The sequence below is a fragment of the Aythya marila genome (genome assembly GCF_965140915.1).
Source record: "Aythya marila genome assembly, chromosome: 9".
In the NCBI taxonomy this organism is placed as follows: Eukaryota; Metazoa; Chordata; class Aves; order Anseriformes; family Anatidae; genus Aythya; species Aythya marila.
The window spans coordinates 13,906,539-13,927,527 of NC_139050.1; the positions used below are offsets into that span (position 1 = coordinate 13,906,539).

The following is a 20,989-nucleotide window of genomic DNA, read 5'->3' on the forward strand; positions in this document are numbered from 1 at the left end:
TTTTTATTCTAATAGGCGCTGGTTCTCAATACAAAATAACCAACTTGTGTACCAGAAGAAATTTAAGGTATGTATCAAAATTTGTCTCTAGATAGTTTGGTGTGGGTGATGGTATTTCTGACACGGGGAAGCTAAAACAGTGCTAGCAGGGACGACCTGTATGGTCTTGAACAACCTTTATTTTCAAAATTAATTTCTTTCTTTGTAAAATGAGATTAACACCTGGATTTACAGATTTTCAGACTCTCGCACAGGTATTTGTAATCATATACTTCATTTAATGCATTTTTGTTACCTTGTTACAGAGAAGACTTAACCAAGAGACTTGGAAGTTGTTGGTCCCAAAAGGCTTGTACACACTTGCTGGCAGACTAAATGCTCCGTGCTGTTCTCTGGGCTGTTCTGTTCGAGTCCTTAAGGACTTGCTCTCTCCAGTTACTAGTCTTTCATATCCAATTTTGTTCTTGGAGAGAGAGGAAAATAAAAAGACATAACTGTTTTGTAACACATATTTTTATGGATGCTACATACGTGCATCTAATACTAAACACATCAGGCAATTCAGCAGTTGATGTCTGTCTGCCTTTTTGCCAGTGGCAAAGTGCAATTGTTATCACTGCTGCTGTATACAGCAGCAAGAGCAGCTCTGCCCAAGCCTAAAACCAGCTTTTTCAATCAACCTTTGGGCCCATGTCCCTTTGATTTACTGTTCTAGAATCAATTTGTTGCCACAAGGCTTTAACTGTCCTTGATGTTTAGAAAAAGAAAAAAAAAAAACTAGCAGAGAACTGGGTGCAGAAGAAGAAGAAAAACAAAAAACCTTTATGGTGATTCAGCGTTACCAGATCAGGTTCAGAGCCTGTTATCTGATGCTCTCAGATCAGGAAATGAGATATTTGTTTTTGTGATTGACAAGGAAACAAATGGTTGAATTTGTGTTAGCACGTTTTAGGCAGTTTGTGTTTATAATTTCCAATTACATTTTGATATGTTTTTATATTACAAAAGGAACCTTTAAAATGCCATTAGCTTAGAATAGATGTCTTCTGATTTGAATCAAACTTTCAAAACCACTGCATCCCAGCTTCTGTATTTGTACCTGGTACTGAGAACAGCTTCTTTTGGTGTAACCTTTCTGATTTCTTTCGAAGTTATGTCCTGAGAAGAGAAACAGTTACCTTTGAGCTCCTTTGAATGTTGTTGTTTAAGGTGTTGATTATTTGGTAATTAGATTGCAGATCAAAAGGCATCATCCAAACTTTCACAAAATATAACCAAGCATGAGAATTGAAGTAAATATTTATTGACAAGTATGTCTAATACCATTTATTTAAAAAAAAAAAAATCCATGGGAAAAAAATCCGTAAAGCAAGAAAGTAAAATGAAATGAGAAGTAATTTGAGAGTATTAGCAACTGTTTTGTTCATCTGTGATGCCTTTATTTTCTCTTTTTCTCTTAGGATAATCCCACAGTAGTTGTTGAAGATTTGCGGCTTTGTACGGTTAAACACTGTGAAGACATAGAAAGACGTTTCTGTTTTGAGGTGGTTTCTCCAACAAAGTAAGGAGAAGTGGTGCAGCACTTGTTTACTTAAAAAATGAATAAATGAAATTACACTTGGTTGCTGTGAAACACGAGATGAATATGTCTCTTGGGACAAACAGGGCAAATATCTGAACAATTCTGTTCTCTGAAACTTTGGCTAAGAGTAACTGGTGCTGTGAGAAGTATTCCTAGTATTTAGTTTACTTTTGATATTAAAATAAACATGCGTTCTTGTGCTGTATGTATAAATGGCTTGTGGTCATGGAGCTCTTGTGGCTAAGTGGTAGAAAATGTGTAGTTCTACTCCACACAAGTAGGGTGGCTGGTAGTGTAGACAATAGTTCAGTTTCTCTAAATTTCTAATCAAGATAATGAAAAACAAACACAGAATGAGTTGTTGAGTCAGCAACATTAAATTACATTTCAGAATGCACTAAATGAAACTACCAAATACGAATATTTTGGGGTTCTGGCAACACGGTGCATTAGTTGTATTTTGGGTAAGTATGGCAGTTCCTGCTGCAGTCAGGGCAAGATTTTTTTTTTTCATTAACAGTTTGAGTGTGGTCATATTTAAGTTTTTGATGCTGAGTCAAACTTATTGTAGGTTCTGGTGTATCTATACTTCCCAATCCTTATTTTTCTCCTCTTAGTAGACAGCTGTCCTAATGCTTGCATCCTTGCCTGTGGTTCATTAATATGTATTTTGCTCCTGCTTGCCTCTTGTTTTTCAGCCCATAAGTGTTGCAACAGCTGTACACTTCATGATTTGTTTCCTTTGGCTGTTAGTGTCAAAAGTAGTTGTAAGAGAGTTTCAAAATCATTTTATTTTGGTGAATGAACTGTGTTCACCAGGGCTGATAGCTGCATCTTGTGTAGGTAGTCATGGAGGTAAATTGTATGTGAGGATATAAACATGAAAAATTTGGAATTAATAAAAAAGGGAATAGCAAGTTAAGCTGTTCTCTGGGTTACTTGAAGAGTCATATATTTTAGTATTACCTATAAATAGTTTTGAGACAATAAATTTGTGGTCAGCTGCATTGTTACATGAAAAGAAATGGATACTAAGCAATGCATACTAAATAGTGTACTTGTGCTGACAGCAAGAGACTTTGACGTGAGTCTGAATTATATTGAACAGTGTGTTTATTGCGGCTTGCTCAGTCTGACTCTGATTGCATATGTGATTCTTCACAGAAGCTGCATGCTTCAGGCTGACTCAGAAAAGCTGCGGCAGGCATGGATTAAGGCAGTTCAGACCAGTATTGCTACAGCATACAGAGAGAAAGGGGATGAATCTGAGGTGAGTTTAAAAATCAAGCATTTCTTTTTGAATTTTGAGAATTAAAAATAGAGAGAACATTTTTTTTTTAATGAGAACTAAAAAAAAAATAATCCATTTGCTATCTCTTTCAGTGTAAATGCAATGAAACTTTGTCAGTAATTGTCTGATCTATCTTTCACTCCATCTTTCTAATGGTACTTCGGCCTGTATGTTTTGATGATTTTTTCTGTAGCGGGATCAAAATTTATAGGATTATTGGATGCCGTTATACTTAGTTCTATATTTCTTCAAAAAAGGTTAAGAATTTCTTTTCAATTCTGTGGCTTTCTTTGGCTTTAAATGCAGAAGCTTCTCTACGATTCTAGTGCACAGCCAGGATCAGCATTTCTAGGATCTCTTTCTTAAATTTTGTCTTTTATTTTGTTTCTTTTTTAGAAACAGGAAAAGAAACCATCCCCTTCTACTGGAAGCTTAGAAACTGGCAGCGAGACAAAAGAGAAATTGTTAAAGGGAGAAAGTGCTCTACAGCGAGTTCAGTGTATTCCTGGTAATGCTGCCTGCTGTGACTGTGGTTTGGCAGATCCTCGCTGGGCCAGTATCAACCTAGGAATCACGCTTTGTATTGAGTGCTCTGGGATACACAGGTTGGTTGGCTCTTCAGAAGTAAATCTGACTTTCACATTGACTTAATTATGATGTGTTGTTGGCCTCTTAAAGTATATATTAAATGAAGATTAGAAACCCTTTTTGTAAACAGAGTGAAGGTAACTAGTTTTATTTGCATAAACCAATGGTAAAGCTATCCGAGGTAAGACATTGCATGCAGTTACTAGTTTGTTTTTTTTCCTCTTTAGGAGCCTAGGAGTCCACTTCTCAAAAGTAAGATCTTTAACACTGGATTCATGGGAACCTGAACTGCTAAAGGTATGATAATTTTTTGAAATGACAGTTTCTACTTAGATTGTTGTTCTACAGCCATGGCATCAGAATGTTCAGTGTAGGAAAAACTTGCATTTGTAACCGGTGTATGTCTTGTACTTTTGAGTAGAAAATATTTATAGTGGTGTGTGTTTTGTTTGTTTGTTTCTATTGATACATTCTTATGCAGCCTGCAGTATTAGTAGTCATTTTTGATACGAACTTGCAAGCCAGAAAGCCTTACGCTACTTTCAGGTTCACAAATACCCTTTGAATAGTAGTTTAGTTCATACTGGGAGGTGGGAGGAGGGAAGCAAACCAAACCAAACAAAAATACACCCCACATCTTTTCCTGTTCATTTAAATAAAAGCTGAATATTTTACCTGCTATTAGAAGCAAGAAATCTTTGTTGCCATGAGAAAGTCAGTTTTCATGGACTGAGCTCACCTAAAAGTAGTATCTGCAGAATGCTTTGTCTTTGATCATATAGATGTAACTGATTGTGGTTCAGCAAAAATGTACATTAGACCAGTTGGAACAGAAATGAGGAAATTGTGTCTTACCAAATAAGGATTGGGATAAGAATAACAGCAAAGCTGGTGGAAAAGAATGTCTTTGTTGATGAGGCCTGCAAATGTCATTCTAATTGCAGAAAAAAGGATTCTTCAATGACAGATTCATTTTCGTAATCCCCTCTCAGAAGGGAATAATACTTTACAATAATAACTGTATTTTTGTTATCTTATTCTGAATTTGCTCCCTTTATTCACTGATTTTTTCATTGTCATGAAATAAACCCATGCTTATTTTTGGAAGTGGACTTAGAAAACTCAGTGAAAACACTGAGTTTCCCAGCTCAGTGAGTTGGGAAAATAGGCTTAGTGAGGTAAAAACAATTTAATAAGTAGATAAAGCCTTTTGTAACTGTGTTTGAATTTATTTTGCTTCATAGCTTATGTGTGAATTGGGAAATGATGTCATAAATAGAATATATGAAGCAAAGTTGGAGAAAGTGGGAGTGAAGAAGCCACAACCTGGAAGCCAAAGGTAGTAATATACCTAGATTTCATTTGTTCATTATAGTCATAAATGACATTAAATTGAATGATTTGCATCATTATTTAATATAAATGCAAATGATTTTTTTCTTCTTAGTACCTGATCTATTATTTCTTCTTTTGTACCACTGCCTTTCTGGGATATACACTTTCTGTGGCTTTCAAATGCTGCATGATTATCTTTTGGGTCAATGCATTCCTCTAGTGATTAAAGGTTTTTGCTTGTATAAGCTAGCAGTCTGTTCTCACATTGCTTCTGCCTCTTCCCATTCCAGTTTTATCATTCACCTGTCTGCTTCTCTAAAAGGGGCCTGCCTTTCTCCTCACGTGTTTTTGAGTCCACCCGACCTAGGGTCAGGTTAAGTTAAAGTTATCTTAATTTCCATTCTAGCTTCAGCTCTCCAGGCTCTGTAGATTTTGGTTGGTACCATTGCGACGCTTCTCCTCTTGTTTTACCTTGTATATCCCACTGCTTGTTTCACTTGCTGCTATCTATACTTCATTCTTAAGTTTGACTTTTGCTCCCTGATCCCTAATATGCTCTTTTCTTTGTTCCTACATTGCACACAAGCTCTATTTTACAACAACCTTCTAATGACTATACACCTGTCCACTGTTTCTGTTTGATGTTAATTTCTTTGAAGGTAGTTTCCTAACGTTTTGTTCTATTTTAAAGGATAAGTCTTTTAAAACATTTTTATTAGCTTTCTAGTTCTGTGCTGCTTGCTGTCAAACAGTTTCATGCTATAGAAAGCCATGATTTATAAAGTGCTAGCAATTTGGAGACAATGATAGCATTAATACTGTAGGAGATTTGCTAGCTATTACTTCTAGTGGTAACTGTTTTTCAATGATTTCAGTAATAGTACTTTTATAACTGCTTTCTTCATTGTGTCAGAATTGGTGTGTGCCGTATGATGATAACCTTAGGTTTCAAGGAAAAATATCTCAGCATTCATTATGGTGGTTCATCTGGTGGTTGTACCTACCTGGGGCTTTCATTACTGTTCTCTTATGCATTCTTGATGTTCCTTTAACAAATGTTTTTACTGAAGAATTTAAATATATGCTATATTCATTAGTTATTAAGGGATTGGTACTAATAGATAACATGTGGTGAATAATGTTTTTCTTCCACGTACTGCTTTCTAGAGTCTCTGCCTGAAAGAAAATGGACCTATATGAATATAACACTTTATTTTAACATTTAATTCTTAACTTTTCATAAGCTGCTTTTGTTTAAGGCTTACGCAAAATTTAATTAAGAATCCAGAGAGAGTGGGACAATATGCCCTTCATCTTTCTGAAAATGTCATGTGTGTCCGATGCGCAGTGCCAGATTGCAGTTTGATTACTGGCTGTAGTGTGAAATGGATGGTCTTATAACATAGGAAAATAATAAAATATGAGCTTACTAACTCCTAACATTTTGTATATGACAGGCAGGAGAAAGAGGCGTACATCAAAGCAAAATATGTGGAAAGAAAGTTTGTAGAAAAGCAGCCTGTAGCAGCTGTATCTCCACTTGAGTCTGGAACAAAAGTTTTGCCTCCAAGTCAGGAAGAGAAAAGGCACAGTGCCCCTGAAAAATCTCTTTTGGCAGGGGAACAAGGTGTGGCATCCCCCAAAGGTATTTACACAGTTCTCTCCTTAGCTATGTTATGCATGTTATCTTTAAAGTAATTCTTTGTATTTTGTATTTTCTGCCTCATGCAGAGAAATCAAATCCTTCTTTTAATGGGTCATATCCTAGTTCAGAAGTACAGGGAAGAAAATTGTTGAGCAATGTGCACTTCTGAGATGGGAAGAGTGTGTGGAGTGGGGGTTCTTACCATTCAGAAACATATTAACCACCTTCTTTCCTCCGTATTTCCATCCTTATTTTTTCCAATAACGTTCTTTCCTGCCCTATCCCTTCCTTACTGCCTGCTTTGTGCTTTGCTAACTTGCATGTCCCAGCGGTTGCTGTAATTAGCGACGAGGCGAGGCGGGAGTCTCTGTTCTGTCCTGATGAACTAGATTCACTCTTCTCCTACTTTGATACCTCTTCAAAACTACGTAGTAGTAAGTACTACAGCTATGGCATGTTCAGTGTTTGCACTAGTGACCCATTGTGTGTTGTGGCCATCTCCCTGCTTTTAATCCATTGTCTCCAGGCTACTGCATTGCTTTGTGTTTTCATGAAATAATTTAAGCTTTTTTACTTATCCTGATCTTCTAACTTTCTAATAATCCTTCACACTATTGTTGTAAATGTTATGGTTGAAGTATGTGACTTCAGATTTTTTTTTTAAATTAATGAATAATTACTGGTCATTGGAGGGGAAAAAAATGAAGATGAATTCAGGACCAAGTATAAGAGCTTGCTTTATTGTCATGTCTGTGAAACGTAGGTAACTTATGGTCTGCATAGTAATTCCCATTTTTCCCCCAAACAGTAAGAAGCAGTGACAGTGGGATCCAGCAGAGTGCTGATGACAGCAGAGAACACCTTGCCTCTACTATATCAGCTAACAGTTTGTATGAACCAGGTGCTCTAGGCTTCGTACTTTAAGATGAAGATTTAATCTTTTTTTTTTTTTGCTAACATGTTCATGTCAAAATGATTAGTGCTTGATGATAATGTTCACCTCTCTTCTGTTCTGGTGTTCTGAAACATTTTAACAAGGGTAGTAATTGCCTGAGTGACCTTTTTTCTCCTCCAGACTTGGTACGGAGAATGGCATAGAATCCTCCTAAATAAGTTCAGAGAACTTCTTTAGTCAGATGATATTGAGCCCAAACTTAATTTTTTAGTGGATGGAGCAGTGCTTCATTTTACTATAGAAGTGCCTCCAGAGAAATTTATAATAATTTCATAAATGGTTAAATATCTGGAGAAAGAATTCCTGTTAAGTCACAGACAATAAACATTGCATGTTACTTGAATGTCTTGCTTAATTTTTCAGTTTTCTGTTTACGTTGAACTGACCATGCCCTTAAACACTACTGCTCTTTACTCAAACTTTATAGAGTGATAAAATTATGTACTATTATTATTGTCCTGGGCTGACAGATATATGGACTATGGCTTATCAAAATATCCAAAACAATTACAAAGCAAGCTTATTCTAGTACATCACAGCGCTCTGAGGTACGTTTTAAATGCAATAGTTCACAGCTGTGGTTTGTAGGCAAGCAGCATGGGGCTTAGATCCTCTGACTCTGATCCTCTGTAGAAACACTTACGATGCTGTAACTCATGAAAGCTTATATGTAAAAATGTTTTTACTTCCCACACTCCACTCTGTATTACTCTTTTCAAGATGAAAGATTATGCTGTAGTCCAAAGGACTATAGCCCCAGCACATAACTGGTATGTGACAATAGTGTCTTTTAATGAAAATTCTTAGAACAGGATTAGCCTCATTATATATTCAGGCGTATCAAACTGTTGCAGAAAGATACATTTGTATGACTACATCTCAGCAGGCAATTATTTGTATTCATATCTTCCAGTATGGGACAAGATGCATTGCTTGGCTAATACCATTTCTTAGAAATGACATGGAGTAGGTAGATTGAAGGATATTCACACACACCAGTAACATGGAGGGAAGGTTTCCTGGGCAGTAATAATTCTGTGAAGTGTCCGTGCTTGAATGCTGGCACAAGCTAAAGGTGTGTGTGGTGACTTCTGGCAAAGTGCAGAGTGTTTCACAAAGTCAGAGCTGACTTATGCCAGAGAAGTTATGTCTTTGGTCAGAATTCTAGGAGGTACCTTAGAGAAGCAGGAATTACAGGTAAGCAATGTATGTATTTCTTTTTCCTTTCAGAAGGAGACAAGCAAGAGTCTTCTGTGTTCTTTGACTCCAAACAGCTTAGTCCAGGGTTGCAGCTTTATCAAGCTGCTTTTGAGAAGAATCTTCCTGATATGGCAGAAGCATTAGCCCACGGAGCTGAAGTAAACTGGGTCAATATAGAAGAAAACAAAGCAACACCACTCATTCAGGCAGTGCGAGGGGTATGTGGTATACAACATCCTGACTGATGTGGGAGGGGGGGAGGGGAAGGGGAGTAATAAGGATATTTGTGTCACTGCTTCTTCTAAACTGCTTGCTTTGCTCTTGAATGATAATGTCATGCTGAAATTGTCTTTACAAAGTTATCTCAAAGTTGTTTCTGAACTATTGCTGCTTGCTAGTGCTATACATGTAGTGTTTAGCACATGCTATCAGCGTTTAAACTTGATATGGAGGCAATCTTTTTCATTCCCTTTACTGCATGACTGAGAAGTGAGGTGGCAGGACAGGTTTGGCTCTGATTCTAGAGATGTGGTGTTAAATTGTTTGTTTTGCTCTTATTCCACAGGGCTCATTGGTTACTTGTGAATTCTTACTACAGAATGGTGCCAATGTGAACATCAGGGACACAAAAGGAAGAGGACCCCTGCACCATGCCACAGTTCTAGGACACACTGGGTAACTCACTGTTCCAGAATCTGTAAAGGGCTATTTCTACTAACACAAAGCTGCTTCACTTCTCAATATATTCAGGCATTTTAATATATTTCAGGTGATAGAGTTTCTTCTTAAAATTTTGTAACGAGAAAATAACATTTTTGAATGTCTCATCTGCTAGCAAAGCACATGACTATAAACACTTCAGTCCATTTTGGAAAAATGTGCATTTAGTAAAGTTTTGGAATAACATAGACATCTGGTGAAGGCTCATGAGATGTTTCTCGTTCTGTTGAGAAGTATGGTAAGAGAAATAGGGGTGAGTGAGGCAAGACGTTTGTTTCACCTGACCTGTGTGTTGCTCAGAAAGTATTTCAACTCAAAATGTATCACATCACATCCTGAATTTTGCAATCATGGCTTTTAACTGAAACTCCATGCCAGCTCAGCTCAAATGAGGACATCATCTGTTGTGTGGTGCCCGTGCTTTTTGCATGCATCAATCCTGAAAAAGTGCAAGTTTACAGCTTGAGAGAGTTTGAGGTGTAAGGTTAGTCAGCATGCCATGTTTATGTAGGTGAAGAAATGTGTGTACACATGCATATATATTATATATGCACATATATAGATGAAAAACAGCAGAGAAAAATCAGATCAGTTTCTACAGAGTAAAACAGGCACCTGTGTCTGAGGATTCTTTACGGTATTGATTTATTCTGATCAGTATTTCTCTTCTGTTGTAGTAAAAAGAATGAAATTTTTTGGTTCTGTGACCTAAGATGATAAAGGCAGAGGCTTACCTTCTAAAGGGTTCAGCTCCTTGCTATAATAGCATGATTTGACAGTTCAGTTATTCCTCTTTGGAAAGATAGCTAAAAGCTTTGCTTACTTCTGTGTTAACATCTTAATTACTGTAGATGAATAGTGCCATTTTGAAATGTTCAAGAGACTTTTGGTAAATTAAGTCAAATACATTGCATCCAGCTTTATTTGCTTTTTTCTATTATTGTTGTGGAAATTGTTCTTAAATTATTTTTCTAAACAGACAGGTGTGTTTATTCCTAAAACGAGGAGCAAACCAGCATGCCACCGATGAAGATGGGAAAGATCCATTGAGTATAGCTGTAGAAGCTGCAAATGCAGATATTGTAACATTGTAAGTTGTATGTTATGTTTTTTTACTAAGTGTCTTAAGTTTTCATATCATTTCGAGTTAAAAATGTAAGAAGTGTCAAAATTCCTTTATGTAAAAACGTAAAATGTAGGAAGAGCAAAAGAAAATTCAGAGTGCAGTATCCATAGATGACCTCGCTGTTGAAGTTCATAAATGGGACTTTACTTGCAGTTGTCTTCATTGCTTTAAAGGTGACATTATTCTTTTTGTTTCTGAAATCACAGGTTGCGTTTAGCAAGGATGAATGAAGAAATGCGTGAATCAGAAGGACTCTATGGACAGCCAGGTCAATACTCTACTAATAACCATACTGAGATGCAGTATAAAAAGTGTATTCAGGAATTTATCAGTTTACAACTAGATCCTTAGGGTCTGAATAGAATTTAAGATAGCTTCATACACTAATAGTTTTTATAAGCGTTACACACACATTAAAGCTTCATTATGGTGCGGTTTTGTCAGATTATATAGGGGACCTGAAAGGACAGTGTTTAAAGTACATAGTTATGGTAATTTGATAGTACAACCATTACCAATCTGTTTTGCTGTTTGTTGTATGGTTTTCTCCTACTGACATTCCACTGAAACTCATGTGATGTTAGGATTTACCTGACAGTTAGAGCAGCCTGTTAAGCCAGGTTGCTCAGAGACACTTGAGGAGTTCATGTTATTACAGGATACCATTCTTCTTCTTGTGGAATGGACCTGTTTTTATTATTTTTTTAGGGGAAAAAAAATCCTTCTACACTGTACAAACATGTATCAAATATTGCAAAATAACTCCAGACAAATAGGAAAGCATTATTTCCTCCATTTTTATTTTAAAATATTTTATGTTAAGATATGTAACAGAACAGTTATTCTTAAGTACGTATTTTTGTATGCATAATATCTTACTGTTTGATTTTTAAAAACAAGCATAAAGCACCTGGCAGGCATTTGAGGCAACCAGTACAAGAAAATAAGGTTGTTTAATGAATCTGTGCAACTTACTCTCAGGCAGTCAGTCTCTATTTATACTATGTTCTGATGTGATATTTATGTAAGCCATTTCCTCTATTATGTTTACCTAAGAACCTTATCTAATCTCATGTAAAGATCAATAATGAAGGCACAGTTGATTGTCAGGTTAGTCAAGGTAGGCACAAAAACATTGTCTGCTGGGCAGTAGTGGAAGAAAGACCTTACTTTTAAGGTTGAGTGAGTACTCTTGGCTCGCTCTTATGGAGCATTTGTGTGTTTGTCATTAATTCATAATGACTGTGTGCTTATATCTTTTACCAGTTTGGGGCTGGAATATACTCAAGGGGCAATGTTGAGTCTCCTGTCAGTATCCCAGATTAGTGCTATCACAACCAAATGTATGTATTTCACAAAGTTTCTCCTGAAGAGTAGATGTTCTGCAAATTTATCTGTAAACAAAACCAGGAAAGTCAAGTTAAAACCATGAAAGTACTAAAGACACTCAGACATTCACAAGCTCTCTCTAGAGGAGCAGAAAATAATTTAGAGATGAATACTCAATTGTGAGCTTAATGAGGAAGAGTTCTCCACTCTAAATGTAGCAGGTTACATACGTGGAGAGGGGAACCTATTACCTGTTTGGTCATGTTGAATGTGAGGCTGTTTTCTGATATAATGTATACTACTTTACTGACAGCCTGAAGGTAACAAGTATTGAATTATTTTTGAATCTTCTAGTTCTCACTTGAAGAGGTAAAAATAAAACTTTCAGTTTAAAATAGTGAAATGGATTTATTTTAAGTGAATTAGGTATTTTGATTCAAAAGCTATGTGCTAAATCATAAATGAATATTCTAGATTGCTTAATTGACATGTCAAAAATTGAGAATTATTATGAAGTAGAAAATGTTTCTATAGTTTGTACAAAAAGCCAAAGTTGATTCCTAAATATTACAAGGCTTACAGTCTAATTCATAAATTCAGGCACTACGTACATGAAAATATGAATGTTTGTTCAAACTGAAGATGGGGTGGAGACTATTCCCTGTTATTATTGTTTAAAAGATTTTTAGATTCTTCAGTTAGGCAGATAAAAAGCAGGTGAGCCTTTTATTGAAAATATCTTGACCTTTCTACCAGTCTGTATTACAGTAGAATCTAGGGACTGCAGCTGATGCATTCTGATCTAGATATTTTACAGACAATTTCCAGCCACTGTAAATGGGCAAGACTGACAGTGGAAAGTAGAGCCACCGCAAGGGGTAGAGCTTACCTAAAATCAAAGCGAGGGTATTGTTAGAATACCTACTGAAACTCAGACCACAAGCTGTACAGCACAGTGTCCCAGCCAGATGATCCTGCTGTATCTTTGAATACAGCAATATTACTTGCTGAGGTCTCTTTAAAAGTTGAAGTAAATATTTGAGTGTTTTAGATGTTAATGTCTGCTAGCCTGCTAGAAGGATTGTGTAAATGTGTAAGTGTAAGCACAAAGCCCCTCTGCTGTTAGAATAGAACAGTTAGTTGGAAAGGACCTTCAAAGAGCATTTAGTCCAGCTGTTAGGATGTATAAATACCCTTACTTGGTCATAGACAAGGCAGGTTTTTTCACTGCATAGATGTGTTAAAATACCTGCATTACCCTTATTGTAGAACTCCTCTTTTCCAAAATTATGATTCTAGAAAAAAATGAGGATTTTTAAGACAATTGTGTGTTTGTTGGGAGATATGTGAGGGTAAATATCGATGTAAGAATGTCATCACAGTGAAGCTAACTGCATATTGCTCAGCTTTAGTAATGCAGTTGATAATTACTAATGTAGCTAATAGCGTCAACATCTCTGATTTAAATATACCTGCCTGGTTTGAGCTACTTAGGGAATGTATATATTGCTTTGCAAAGTATAGTTGGTCTTCCAAAATATTCTTAGAATGGGAACTAGCTGAAACTAGCTTGTTCCACAAAATGGTCGTTGCTGGTGGTAGAAGCCATATGCACCATTGTGCTGTTTCTTGTATAATACTTGAGTGCTCATCTTCTGGTGCTACAATATGTCTGCTAACTATTTGATATTAGTACTGCTACTTTTCTCTTCCTATCTTTTCTTGAATGTATGATGTGTGCCTTTTAATTGATTCTGGTGTTAAATGGTAAAGCAGTGTTATAGTATTTTTGTATATAAAATCTGCACTTTAGGGAAAACATTACTTGGAAAGGGAATTTCCAGAATTAAGTTTCAAAGTAAGATTTTAAAATAATTATAAGGTTTACAGTATTAAATATTTTAATGCAGCATAAAGGGGCACTTTATTTTAATCTATTTTTGTATGTAATATTTTTGTTATGTAATAGCCAAAAACAGAGCCACAATGTACCTTGCAAAAGTAGCTTTTGGTTTTTTTCTTTCAATTTTATTTGAAAGAATACAGCAACTTGAACTACAGTACTAGTTCGTGAATGGGACCCATTTCTGTAATAAAAACATAGTTGCTTTGCTTGCATCACACAAGCTTGATTCTCATTTGTTCTCTTCGAACCTGTTCTTTTGATGGATGTTACAAACTCTTCTTTCATTCAGTGCTTATCTTTCAGTGCAAGCGGTTACCAGAAACTTAATGATAAAATGTGTTGTATGCCTGTTTGATATCTAGAACATAATTGAAACTAAACCTGAAAACAAAAGGGAATTCTACTAGACCTAAGTTTTCCTAGTAGAGTAGTGTTGAATTCATTTGTCCTTTAAAGTCTGGGCAGAACTGCGGTTACACTTTCATATAAACCCATGTGCAGTGTTAAGTATTTGTGGAAAGTCAGTTGTCATTCCTGAAAGTGTTTTCAAATGAATGCAATCTCATCTCCAACACTGGAAAAGGATAATGGTTCTAATATTGGAAATGTACATTAAAAAAATGGAAAATCCAAACAGTGTAACTCTTCACTGTAGTACAGTCTATAACATAAAATCCCTTGTAAGTCTTCCCTTTTGAAACTAGTGGTCAAACGATGCTTTTTTTTTTCTTCCATAATCCTGTTGGGGGTTGGGTGGGGGAATGTACGTGACGGTAGAGATTTTGGGATGATTCTTCTGTCATATTATTAATCAAGGTATCAGCAGGGAGCAGTAATGCTGGGAACTTATCCCATGCAGTCATCCATGTTGGGAAGACAGCACAATTTGGATGGCTGAACATTTCCTGACTGGACCAAATTTTAATTCCCTTTGAAGTCAATATGGTACGGTTAATGTTTTAAAATGAAGGTTAATTCAAGGCCCAAAATGCTGCAGCAGATTAAAGAAATGTGAAAATCTCCGTTTTAAGATGGTAGAAGAATGACTTGGTAGAAGAATGAGATGGTAGAAGATGGTAGATGGTAGATGAGATGGTAGAAGAATGACTTAAGAAATATTCTATCTGGATTGTGGTTTTCCTGTGTAGATAGAGGAAGGGATGGAGACAGAGCAGATAAAAATTGCTGCCTGCTCTCATTTTGGAATATTTGCACTAGTAGTCAGTTGGTTTTAGACAAAAAGGGTAAAGATAAGCAGCAAACAAAAAGAATTTAAAGAAAATACTTTCTAGGTTTATAAAAGTAATGATATATGTCTGATAATGCATCAAAAATTTATACTTATGTAAGTAATAGACCAAAAATGTTTATGAACAATAATTTCCCTGGTTACTTAGGATTGCTTTTTTTTTTTTTATATATATACTCTTGTTTGCTAATTGTTTCTTTCATGGAGAGTTTTTTATGGCTGTTAGACTTCTGACCTCTGTTTCCAAGTAAATCTTTTTTTATGCCATAATTCTAATTTACTGATGAGTCTTGGTTAGCACGTCCTTTCCAAAACCAAGTATTTTTTCTCTGATAGCTAATAAACATTTTTATTTTTACGTTGCTTAAAAACGCTTGCACTTTTCCTTTCTAACTCTGAACTTTCCTCTATGTGGCTGCCTTTGAGGTACTATTTCAGGTATAGTTTGGCTTTGTTTAATTTGCTTCTACAGAATGTGCATGTGATTAAACAGTCCCAGTTCACATCAGCATCATTCCATCTGTGTAAGAAGTCTTTACACATTACTATAGATGTTATACAGTAAATGGTAGCATGGTAAGGTGTCTGTGCAATGATGGATGATGTTAATTAACACAAGTGTTTAAAATTGTTTCCCCTTTTTCTTCCTTCTAGGAGATGAAATTTATCAGGACATTTTTCGTGACTTTTCTCAAATGGCATCAAATAATCCAGAGAAGCTAAACCGTTTCCAGCAGTCAGATTCCCAGAAGCCTTAAGTGTCAAGAAGGAAAAGAACCTGCTCCTTCTAGTGCAAGTCGTCTTTAACAGAATGAATTACGTGCATTTTGTTAGATAGTTTGGATAAAACGACCACTCTAATGTAGCTGTAGATCATGGTAGCTGGGGAAATGTGTAAGAGTTTTATGTTCCACAGTACATATACCTCAGCAGCTGAAGAAAACGTTTTAAAGTTAAAGGAATACCTGCTAGCTTGGTGTAGAAATAGGACCAGTTAGCAAGTATGAAGTTCATCTGCAGCTCGTACTTAGCAGAGCGTAGCAGAGCATAGCTGTATGTATTGCAGACTCTGAGTGGCAGGATGACCGGATCCGCTTTGCTAATTAGTATCCTATACTGTCATCGGTCTCACTGCTGCCATAAAGATGTGCCTCTGACAAGAAGGTCTAGGTTGCATTTTCTTGGACTGTTTGGAAGGGAAATCAGGTAATGACTTACAGAATTGTCCTTCCGTTTGTGGGCCTGTAACTTTTCTTGTTCCTACCCTGACTCTGGTTAGAGGTAGGCTGTTAATAACAAGATGTGGTAACTTCTCTTTTGCAAACTCTTTTGCAGCAGAAGTTTTAACACCAGGCTGGCTTTTATACTAGTGGCTGCAGGTCAGTCACGATCAGTATATATCCTGGAGGACCAAATTCTAAGAGTTAGTCAATTTTCTTCTGCACCCCTCTTCTCCCCTGAGCCCCTTCTAAAATGAAGATTGCTGTGAAGGAAGTAACTTTTAAATGAGCACTTGGAACCTTTAATGAAAGAAATAAATGTAATCCTGCTGGACATGATATGGGGTTTGTCAGTATTTTGACACCAAAACTTGAAATTTGAGACATCCAAGTAAAAATGGAAAGCCAAAGGAGTCTGTGTAGAACAGTCACATGACAGCTGTTTGTCACCTTTTCTCTTTGCTGTTCTCACTACTAGCCCTAAGCTGCATATATAAAAATGCATATGTAATACAGCTACCCTAAATTTAGGTCAATCAATCCTTTATAGCACAGCATGGTAAACATAATCTACAAAGGTGTGGATGTATGTGTGTCTAAACTAAGGCTTGCAGAAGAAAACCTAGGAATTATACTGCACATTTTTGCCAAGTAACAACTGAGAATATTTTCCAGCTGTATTGAGGGCAACAACGCAAGTTGCTTTTTTTTTTGATGAGCTCCACCTGCTGATGTGCATGCACAAATGGTGTCTGTAGATACATGCTTGTGTATCAGGTTATGTGCTACTAAAATAATCACCAGAAGCCACAAACCAGCAGATGCAATTCTTCATATTGTATCTGTCTACCCTATGGACAATTTAAGGAGAATTTTTAAGTTACATACCATCAGTGTGAGTTTTTTATAATCCTATTAGCCATGGCAGTATGCTAACCTTCTGTTTAAGTGCATTTAGGAACTGGCTTTTCTCCAGGCTGGCTTGTATAAGCAAAATTGGGTAAAGAATTTCTGTAAATTGTGGTAAAAACTGAACTTCCTGGCATGTTAAGTTTTTAAACAATGTATTTTAAATATTTATCATTTTGCAGCAAATGTATAGTAGTGCATTTAATCTGGACAATTCTTGATGTGAAGTTAATAGCATCTTAGTGTCCAACAGGTCTTTCCAAGAAAAAGAATCTTTAAAAAAGTTTTGTTTAATCTGTGTTCTAATTATGCTAGGAAAAGCAGACTCTGCCCGTTTGAAGAGCGTGTTTCATTGAATAATAAGCAACTTACTAGAAATTACTGCTTACAGATGATTTCATAAGTTTATTTTAAATAATTGTCTATGAAATGACAATATACTTTGTAATCCATAGTATTTAACAGCAATGGACATTTATTTAGTAGATTTTAGAGAAAGTAAAATTCCCTGTGTACAGATGGGACAATGTAAGATATGGCTATGTATAGTATATACTGTAGACATAGGGTTTTTCAGAAGATTTGTATCCTTTGCCATCTACATGACGGTCGGTGTACAATGTGAATGTTTGGTAATGTACAGCTCCCGAAAGCTTAGTGGCATAATCGCTGTCCTACTCCACGCTGCTGGGAAAACATCCGAGACGCTTAACCAATCTCCACTGGTGTTTTCTTTCCTACTAAAAAAAAAAAAAAAAAAATCTGACAAATTTTGCAGGACAATTTTCTACCAACAAAAAGTTTTTTCCCTGTAGCTCTGCTGATTCATCTACTGCTTTCCAGCTCTCGTCTGATACTCTGCAGTATCAGGCTGTTTATGCTAAAGGACTAGTAACGTACCCAATCCACAAATTGTATGACTTTTCAGGAGATTTGGAGTTTCAGTGATTCAGGGAGCAGGTGTATCAGTTCTGATCCTGGAACCTCATTTCCTGATCCTTTTAGGTACACTATGATATCCAGGATAAACTGCATTTTTCAGGCCAGGTGCAATACGTGTCTGGAGATCCTGCTCATCAGCAAAAATTAATATGCCATTAAGTTCCTCAACATGTATCGAGGGTTTAGTCCTGTTGGACACTGGCAGGCTCAGTGCTCCAGGGTCTCTGTACCTTACAGGATTCAGCCCTTGGTAAAACAAAGTCTGATTAACTCCAGTGCTATGGAGATCTGGATTTCCTCAAGTTCTGATTCAAGTGCTGATGTTCTGCACAATAATGTTAGGAAACTTCCATTTCTTTATTGCAGTATGAAGCTGAGTGTAACTCGAGTAGCAGACTGTAAGACTCTGGTATGTGTTAACACCTTGTACCCTGTACCAGATAATGGAAAGCTTCAATTCCAGTTCATGTTTCTCTATATATGAAATGTGTCATCAGTAATCAATGGGGTACAAAGCAGTAGATTCCAAAAACACTTTAAAATCAGCTTTCATGTGGATTTTTTGTAATTTACTATACAGTCCATTAAAAGATTTTCAAGTATTCCTCCTAGACAGAGCTGGATCACGTTCCAAAAGTCTCTTGGAAAGACAGATGTGTAAGATCTCAACGTATATTCTAATGCGTCTTAATTTCAGAGGTATAACTTACGTTGCGTGTTAAGATGGTATCTGTGGTATCTCCATAGGGATCTGTACTGTTTTGACTGTTCAAAAGGTTTCATGTTTTGTTAATGTTGGTACGATGTATGTAAAACTTCTAAATTATTATACTGAATAGTGCTACTGAATTATATTAGACATTGAAATTCCCGCAAGTTTGGGTGAACACAGTAAATGGTCAAAGTTTCCTTATCAATCAGGACTTAACCCAAAAACTCACTGAAATCTATGGCCATCTTTCCCCTGATTTCAGAGGCTTTGGATTGTACCCTTCACAGTTCATGTTGTCGCTGTGTTAAAGGATTGTGTTAACATTGTGTTTTTTGTTTTGTTTTTCCATTTCCTATGGTTTTATATTTTACCAGTTTATATACTGAGCTGAATTAGTTTTAGTAAATGCACCCCCATCTTCCTACTGCTGTCAGCAATTCCCCATAAAAAGGAAGCTTCTCCTGTTTTGCAGTATGCCATCTGTACACATCTGAGTTACTGGAATTCTGCTTGGTAGAGCAGAAACTTCAAGTCACTAAAGAAAAAAGCAAGAACTAGAATAAGCACAGGAGTGACTAGATGATGCTCATCTGCAGTCACCTGTTTTAAAATAGGGTTGTTAACTCTGCATCTTCATCACGAGAACCTCCCATGGCGCAGTGATTACCAAAGGACCAGTTCATAGAGCTACAAATACTGTGCAAGTACCCAGGAAGCAATGCTTTCCCACTGTCAAAATGACCGAGCTGATTCTTTAGTACATTAAAAGCCAGTATTGCAAGCTGCCCTCTGCCCAGTCCCAGGGTGAGATGTAAGTTAGTTTTTGTGTTTATTCCTGTTCGTACCATCCTCCAGCCTGCTGTGCTGCCACAAACACCTTACACCAGGGCCAAGCCCACAAGGCAGAGCTGGGGCCAGGCTCCGCGTACTACCTTGGCCCATCCCTTGGTTCTGCACACTATTTCCTTCCATGGGCAGCGAAAGAAGATGATAAAGGAGGAGGACATCCCCCTCGCCTTCCTGTGAAGAATCCAAGTGCTGTTTTCCTAGAAATCACCGAGAAATCACTGCTCCTGCGCCTGCTCTGTCTGAAACGAGCTCTTTTTTCCGTGTCCCTGTCCTTGCTTCGAGCACCCAGCAGCCGCGCTCCCCCTCGGCCGTGCCCCTGCTCCGTGCCGTGTGCGGGCGGGGCGGGGCCGCGCCTCAGCATGGCGGCGGGCGGCGGGTAGGGCAGGAGCGGGGCCGCCATGGCCGTGGGGCGGGCGGGCTGGGCCCGCTCTCAGCCCTGCGCCCTGGCGCTGGCGGCCGCCCTGGCCGTGTGCGCCTTCTACTACCTGGGCGGCGGCGGCGAGACCTTCTCCACCGCCACCCGGCGGCTCCGAGCCACCCCGGCCAGCCCGGCTCGGCGCGGCCGAGCCCTGCACCTCCTGGTGCTGTTCACCAAGGCGGAGCGCGGCCCCTCGCTGCGGGACAAGGCCCGCGCCGCGCTGCGCTCCCTGCTGCGCCACGGCCGCCTGGGCCGCGGGGACGCGCTGCGCCTGCACCTCGTCACCGACCGCAACAGCAGGGACATCGCCGAGGGGCTGCTGCGGGACGAGCTCGGCCGCGCCGCCTTCCCGCACCAGGTGAGGCGGCCCCGGGGGCTGTGAGGGGTGGGGGGAGCCTCGGGGAAGGCACACGGAGCCCCCCCTGAAGGCAGCCGGTGCGAAGCTGGCTCACGTCTAACAGGGAGCTGGTGAGCGGAGGGGGCACCGAGCTGTGAGACGCCAAGTAGGGACCCTCCCGTCCTGAGATGCTTCTATTCAGAATTAGAAGTCTTCTAATTCTGCCATAGCTCTTTGTTTCTCGTTTTTCAGATGTTTCATGTTAGCCAAACTCCACCAGAACAGCCTGAGGTGTAACCTGCACGTTGTTCACACACAGCACTTGTTGGCAAATAATCCCATCTCTCTTCTTAACCCGTTGTACTAGCACTAGCACTGCCATGTCACCCGTAGCAGACACGCTGTGCCTTGCCGAGCCATCCCTAGCTGTCTGGATGTGGCAGGTAACAGCTTTGGAAACCTTCCCCTGCTGCAGCCCTGAGAGCTGGCATTGTGCACGGTGCTGTGGCCTGCAGTGCCCCGTGGCGGTGCCAGCAGACAGCTGTGGGGCTGCCGTTCTGCCCCAGAGCTGGAGTTGAGCTGGCATTAGGTGTGCAGCGCAGCAGCTTGGTTCAGGTTTGTGGCATCGTGTCCCTCAGAGAGGTTCAGCTGCTGGGCCGTGACAGCACGTGGATCC

General features: G+C 38.4%; 2 protein-coding genes across 3 annotated transcripts in view; both read left to right on the forward strand.

The window, feature by feature from the left end:
• The window catches only part of ACAP2 (ArfGAP with coiled-coil, ankyrin repeat and PH domains 2), a 64,069-nt gene extending 45,034 nt beyond the window's left edge, over positions 1–19,035 (forward strand). For both annotated transcript variants that reach the window (XM_082767738.1, XM_082767739.1), the window contains 13 exons: positions 16–67; positions 1,461–1,561; positions 2,747–2,852; positions 3,270–3,478; positions 3,689–3,758; positions 4,706–4,800; positions 6,254–6,441; positions 7,250–7,342; positions 8,627–8,814; positions 9,162–9,271; positions 10,296–10,406; positions 10,649–10,710; positions 15,581–19,035. In XM_082767738.1, the coding sequence (XP_082623864.1) occupies positions 16–67; positions 1,461–1,561; positions 2,747–2,852; positions 3,270–3,478; positions 3,689–3,758; positions 4,706–4,800; positions 6,254–6,441; positions 7,250–7,342; positions 8,627–8,814; positions 9,162–9,271; positions 10,296–10,406; positions 10,649–10,710; positions 15,581–15,684 (1,489 nt within the window). In that variant the 3' untranslated portion in view covers positions 15,685–19,035. The remainder of the gene's footprint in view (positions 1–15; positions 68–1,460; positions 1,562–2,746; positions 2,853–3,269; positions 3,479–3,688; positions 3,759–4,705; positions 4,801–6,253; positions 6,442–7,249; positions 7,343–8,626; positions 8,815–9,161; positions 9,272–10,295; positions 10,407–10,648; positions 10,711–15,580) is intronic.
• Positions 19,036–19,911: 876 nt separating this feature from the next.
• The window catches only part of XXYLT1 (xyloside xylosyltransferase 1), a 38,161-nt gene continuing 37,083 nt past the window's right edge, over positions 19,912–20,989 (forward strand). The window contains exon 1 of the mRNA XM_082767708.1: positions 19,912–20,334. Within this exon, the coding sequence (XP_082623834.1) occupies positions 19,957–20,334 (378 nt within the window). The 5' untranslated portion in view covers positions 19,912–19,956. The remainder of the gene's footprint in view (positions 20,335–20,989) is intronic.